Source organism: Diospyros lotus, chromosome 11 (assembly GCF_014633365.1).
Source record: "Diospyros lotus cultivar Yz01 chromosome 11, ASM1463336v1, whole genome shotgun sequence".
NCBI lineage: Eukaryota > Viridiplantae > Streptophyta > Magnoliopsida > Ericales > Ebenaceae > Diospyros > Diospyros lotus.
In genome coordinates this window covers 27522583-27529260 of record NC_068348.1, presented here as the reverse complement: position 1 = coordinate 27529260, position 6678 = coordinate 27522583, and the positions used below count along the sequence as shown (strand labels likewise).

General features: G+C 34.5%; 1 protein-coding gene across 1 annotated transcript; it reads right to left on the bottom strand.

The window, feature by feature from the left end:
* Positions 1–208: 208 nt before the first annotated feature.
* LOC127812816 (alcohol acyltransferase 16-like) lies at positions 209–5721 on the bottom strand. Its single transcript, XM_052353344.1, has 3 exons — positions 5419–5721; positions 4559–4636; positions 209–1147 (listed from the first exon to the last, which is right to left on the bottom strand). The coding sequence occupies exons 1-3, from the start codon at positions 5719–5721 to the stop codon at positions 209–211; spliced, it is 1320 nt and encodes a 439-aa protein (XP_052209304.1).
* Between the last annotated feature and the right edge of the window lie 957 nt (positions 5722–6678).

Below are 6678 nucleotides of genomic sequence, written 5' to 3'. Positions count from 1 at the left end.
GGATCTTTAGGAGGAAGAGACTTTTTTAAGAGAGAAGAGTGTTTAGGAGGAGGATTAATCAAGCTCAAATACAATGGGGTGCTTATAGGTACAAACATGATTCTTAATATATCTAAGTAATAAAGTGACATTGAACTTGCATACACACAGATAAACCAAGACACATACATGCATCTTGAAAATTCAAATTAATCTTCAACCAATTACTTTAGAGCTTAGATGCAATTCTCGCTGGGATGTGACCGTTCACATCTCTCAAAGCATCCTTGGTCATCTTCTTCAGTTCATCTTCGAACCTCTGCATGGCCGACCCCGGCAAGCATATCGCTGTCAGAATCCCATCTCCTCTTTCATTGTCCCTGAAACTCGAGAAGAAGCTTATTAGAGAGAGGGCCTCAGCCGGCCCGCCGTACACCGGCTTCCCCCACCCAAAGTCGACTTTGTCGAATCCAAGTTGAGCCGCATGAGAAATAATAAAGTTCCCTTTCCTTGTATACAACGGTCTTCCCCTAGTCACCATAAGATCAGCCACTGACATGAAATACTCGCCATCAATCGCTTGGCTCCTCGTCTTCTTCACCAGCTCCACAACATATTCCAGTGGGTATTTTGAAACCGTTTCGGCCTTCGAAACCGATGCTGGATAGACAAAAACGTTGCCGTAGTATCCATCCGGTATATCTAGCCCAGCCTTGCCACGACCATTGATAATGCATGAAATTCGAACGCTCTCATTCGGGCCAATGCCGAGCGCAATTGTGCGGCATTTCCAGATACAAGCTGTAATTATCTCGAACCTAGTGAATCTCGTTCGTTTCTGCGGGGGAAGATGGCTCCGAAGGGCACCTATCTCTTTAGTACCGAAGAAGAACCATCGACTGATCATAGTTTCATTACCATCACCGTTGGATTGGTCTTCGAGGTCGAGCTCTGGCTCGTAATATTCATTGTGCAAGCAAGTAACCCGAGGAGGGTTTCTCGCGAATAAAACCTCCCTTTGCCAAACGGGAGTAACAGAAGGGGAGCCTGATTTGCCTTGAGCAAACCCGGCAATGGCGTTCAGGAATTGGATTAGCCCAGAGCCGTCACTCATGGTGTGGTTCAGGCGAACTGCAAAGGCGAAGCCACCACATTGGAAACGAGTCACCTGTGTTGATCACAATCCAAATTAGAGGCTGTTTGGCTTACCCTTTTTTTTTTTTTTTTATAGCTTTTAAGCTATTTAGCTTTCAAGTTAAAAGTTATGTAGCATTTAAGTTAACAATGTGTTTAGATAAATGTGTTTTTAAGCGATCAATTAATATTTATGTGTTTGATTTGAAAGAGTTGATAAGTTATTAAAACTTGAGATCAAAATAAACATGATGTTGAGTGATGTAAAATTTTATTATTAAATATTAATAAATTATACATAATTATTAAAAATATATTAATACAATAATAATAATAATAATAATAATATATTATTTTGTGTTATATCTATATAGTAAAATAGAACAATTTTTGAATCGTCTCAAATGTATAGACACACTACAAAAAATCAGCGTTTTAGCGACGGAAAATTCCGTCTCTAAAACATCAAAATCTGTCGCTAAATTTTTTAGCGACGGATTTAGTGACGGGTACCTTTTCGTCACTAAAACTGACATCGCTGAAATTTAGTGACGGGATTAGCGACGGGTATTTTTTAGTGACAAAATCAGCAACGGGTGTTGTACCCATTGCTGATTAGCAATGGAATTAGCGATGGGGTTGACCCGTCGCTAAATTTGAATTATTTTTTTATTTTTTTTATTTTTTAGCGAAAGGGTTGAGCCCGTCGCTAAATTTTAATTAATTAATTTATTTATTTTTTATTTTTTAGCTACAGAGTATAGCCCGTCGCTGAATGTTAATTTTTTTATTTAATTTTATTTTTATTTTTTAGCGACGGCTATGACCCCATCGCTAATTTTGTTGCTAAATTCAACCCCAAAATTCAAAAGTCAACGTGCGCCAAGCCCCGACCTCCGATCTGCGCTACGTGGCTGCGCCTCTGCTCGCCACGTGGCAATGCTGGATTTTACTCCCCCGACTATTATTCTCAAGCTTTCTACCAGATTTGAACTCCCAACCTCTCATGATCAAGTTTAACACGTGCGCCACCCGATCTGAAAGCCTTCTTATTTATTGTTATACATAAAATATATTTATAGTATTCTCTTCCAAATATTTTAGAATTATATTTATACTTCAAAATTTCATAAACTTATTTAGTAATATTAATTTTAATATTCAATGTTAGTAAAGGGAAATGAATATTAATTTTAATTTTATTTCATTATTAATTCAAATAAAACTTTATTAACTATTATATTAGCAGTGAAAAATTATGTTTTTATTTTAATTTTAATTTGTAATATATTTAAAAATTATTAATTTAATTTTTACCAATATTAATGTTAGTAAAAATTATTATGATATGTTTAAATGTAAAATTTTTAATTTTTACTTATATTTTTATTTTTTAGAGACAGAATTGGCTCCATCGCTAAATTTTAATTAATTTATTTATTTTTATTTTTTAGCGATGGGGTTGAGCCCATCGCTAAATTTGAATTATTTTTGTTAATTTTTTTTAATTTTTTAGTGACGGGGTTGAGCCCGTCACTAAATTTGAATTATTTTATTTAATTTTATTTTTTTTTATTTTCTATCGACGAAGTTGAGTCGATCGCTAAATTTGAATTATTTTATTTATTTTTATTTTTTTTATTTTTTATTTTTTAGTAAATTTAATTTAGCGAATTTGAATTTTTTTTATTTAATTTTTTTTATTTTTTATTTAATTTTCTTAGTTTTTAGCGACGGGTCAACCCCGTCACTAAATTTTAATTTTTTTTATTTAATTTTTTTTTATTTTTTAACGACGAGATTGAATCCATCGCTAAATTTGAATTATTTTATTTAATTATTTTTATTTTTTAGCGACGGGTTGACCCCGTCGCTGAATTTTAATTTATTTATTTATTTATTTTTATTTTTTAGCAACGGGTGTGGCCCGTCGCTAAATTTTAATTTTTTTATTTAATTTTTTTATTTAATTTTAGCGAATTTAAAATTTTTTATTTAATTTTTTTTTTACTTTTTAGCGATGGGTCAACCCCGTCGCTAAAAAAATAAATAAATAAAAATAAATAAAATTTAGCAACGACTAACTCCCGTCACTAAAAAAATAAAAAAATTCAAATTTGTTAAAAAATAAAAAAAAATTAAATTTAGTGATAGGGTCAACCCCATCGCTAAAAACTAAAAAATAAAAAAAATTAAAATTTAGCGACAGGGCCAACCTCGTCGCTAAAAAATAAAAATAAATATATAAAAAATTTAAATTGGCTAAAAAAAATAAATAAAAAATTTTAAAATTTAGATATAAAAAATAAATAAAAAAATAAAATTTAGCAACGGGTTAGTCCCGTCACTAAAAATAAAAAAAAAAAAAAATTTAGCGACGGGTTACTCCTGTCCCTAAAAGTAAAAAAAATTAAATAAAAAATAAAATTTAGCGCTGGTTTATTCCCGTGGCTAAAAATAAAAAATAAATAAATAAAAAATCTAAATTAGCTAAAGAATATAAAATAAATAAAAAAAAATTAAATTTAGATATAAAAAAATGAAATAAAAAAAATAAAAGTTAGCGACAAGGTCATCCCCATCGCTAAAAAATAAAAAAAATTAAATAAAAAAATAAAATTTAGCGACGGGGTTAACCCCGTCACTAAAAAATAAAAAAAATTAAATTTTGGCGACGGAATTTCCGTCGCTAATTCTGTGGCTAAATTTAGTGACGGGTATTCCTTCTCTAATTCCATCGCTAAATTAAAAAAGAAAAGGAATAATTCCATCTCTAAATTCCGTCGCTAAATATGATTTTTCTTGTAGTGACATTTGATGGTTGAGATTAATTTCTGATACATTGATGGTTGAGATTAAAAGTTTTCCCGCCCAACAATCCCAAGCTCTGCCTTATTTTTACACACCTCTGCCACCCATTTAATACTAGCATATACTCGTGCCGGCTACATAATATGTATAAATTATAACTGTATTTTAATTTTAATATTATTTACACGTCTTTAGGCACGGGTATACGTTGGATTGTATCGCCCCGCTTTCCCAAGCGTGTTATAACTTGAGACAATTCTAGCATACTAATTTTTTTTTCTTTCAAATTTAAAGCTAAATCAGATCATTCCTCATATCTATCCCAAAATTTTTAACTATTTTTCTCGAAAGAGAATCATTATACACATCAAATGCGGAAACAAGGATCAAACCTAACATCTTACTTTAACATTAAATAGAGTTATACATCATCATGCACTTTGCTAAATGTTATTTCATGCCTAATTTATCCTCGTATCTGTTACAATCTCCATCTAGAATGTTTGAATATTTCAGGGACAAAACTCAAGTTAGATGATGAATCATCTAAGTAAGGGTATAGAAAACATATTTTGTGCATGAATGCAATGTCTTACTCATCGCAAGGTTCAACTGCACCCTTCATGCTACTCACCATTTTTGCAGTCACTTCTCTCGAAGCCGGGGTGTATGGGTGTACCCTTGGTAAAGCAGCAGTGCTAATTCGTACTCCCTACAACCACAATGCGCATGATCAATGATATCAACGTGTATTTATGTATTTCATAGTCATGTCATGCATGCAGTCTACGTGATGGATACATATCAGAGCATGTCAATATGATAAAAGCATCCTCGAGGATCGGGATTTAAAACATAAATCACCTACAAACCAAGGATTTTCCATAAAACTAAATTCAATTGGGAATTATCACTTACCTTTTCAAGCTTGTCGGGCTACCTCGATATTCGCGCATGTCTCGAAATTCATGCATCGCCTCGATTTGTGTGCCAGCCTTAAATTTTGCACAAATCAATTCAACTTTAGCCTCAAAGCATCCTAATCACCATATTTATTTAAATAAGTATTAAAACCTATTTTTTCATAATTTCTTGCATTTTCTTGATTTTTCTCTCTATTTCTTCCTATTTTTCCTCAATAAATTCAAACTAAATATTTTCTAAAATATTTTCTCAAATATTTCACTACAAAAATTCATAAAATAATATTTCTGAATTTTTAAATTTTTTTAGAAAATTTTACTCACCTTAACTTAGCATATCTGGCTTCCTTGATATGCGTGTTATATCCTCGAAATGCGTGCCGAAACCGTTTTCTTGCCCAAAATCTCTGAAATATTAATAAATATCCAAATCCTATTTTTTGAGATTTTTTCTAGCATTTTTCTCTATTTTTTCGTATTTCTTTTTCTCTTCTTTTTTTCTTTTATTTATTTTCTCCTTCTCCACCTTCTTCTTTCTCTCACCTGCTCTTCCTACGTGTGCGCGAATTGCCTTCCGCCATGTGCGCACTAGCCGCCGGTTGCCGCCCGCAACGCCCACCACAGGCTTCGTCGATCTTCCATACGCATGCATGCACCGCCACCGCAAGCCACCGTTCCCGCCGTGAGCCACCACCGCACGCTGAAGCTCGACATCGCGTCGGCCATGGCTGGCTGCAACTATACCAGCATGTGCTGCCATGGCCGACTTCAGCCATTCCGCGCCTCCACAACCTCCGACGACCACCGCACCACCACCAGTAGGCCGCCCTTCGTCGTGAACCACCGCGGCCAGCTTCCCCTGCTTCGTCGCCATGGCTACCGCAAGCTATTACAGCCCATTCCGGTCGCCTTCGGTCACCTGCGCTGCTCCCGACTTCTTCCTTGACCTCTCGGCCATTGCTCTCAACCTCTCTCCCTTCCTCTTGCGAACTCTCTCTCTCTCTCTCTCTGCCATTTGATTTGCAGAGAGAAGCCACTGCTTGCTCTCTTCTTCACTTCCATTTACTCTCATCTCCTCCCCCTTTTATAGCCATTTCCAACGCCTCACGCTTGCCTTGTCCATACCTTCTTTGCGTGAAAATTACTTAATTGCTAGCCACACATTTGTTTGCAGAGAATGGAGATTGCAGGCCATGGAGTTGTAGGGAATGGGCAACTATCACTCACACACGCACAGGCAACCTATATATATATAATTATATATTACACTAATATTTAAACTAAAGGAATTTACACATAAATCCCAAATTTCATCCCTATTAGACTTTTGCAATTCCCTAATTACAATTATTCCCTTAAACTTCAAATTAATTTGCATTACAATACCGAAAATCCACAATTAATAATTTCAAAGTTACTTGATAATGACGATTTCGCCCCAGTATCCTCACTGGGCTGTTGTTTCATCCCGAAACCACTGAACGGCTGCTCATTACGAAAAATTGGAGCCTTCTCAGGCTTTCGTTGACTTCCCGGAAGTCTCCTACAAAGATTCGGTTTTGTAGCCTAAATGGCAGTTGCATTTTAACTGTACCAAAAATCATTCTCAATCAGATTTCTTTCAATACCATAAATCTTATCTCGAAATGCTTATCGAGACCATATTATTTTCTTTAGATAATTTCACTTCAAGACACTCCCTATGGTCGATTCGGTACTTATAACTGCTATTAAGCCAATTTTTCAGTATTCTAAACTTATCGAAATTACGTGGCAACCTCACGAAAATATGGGTTCTTACATTCTCCCCTCCTTACAAAAATTTCGTCCT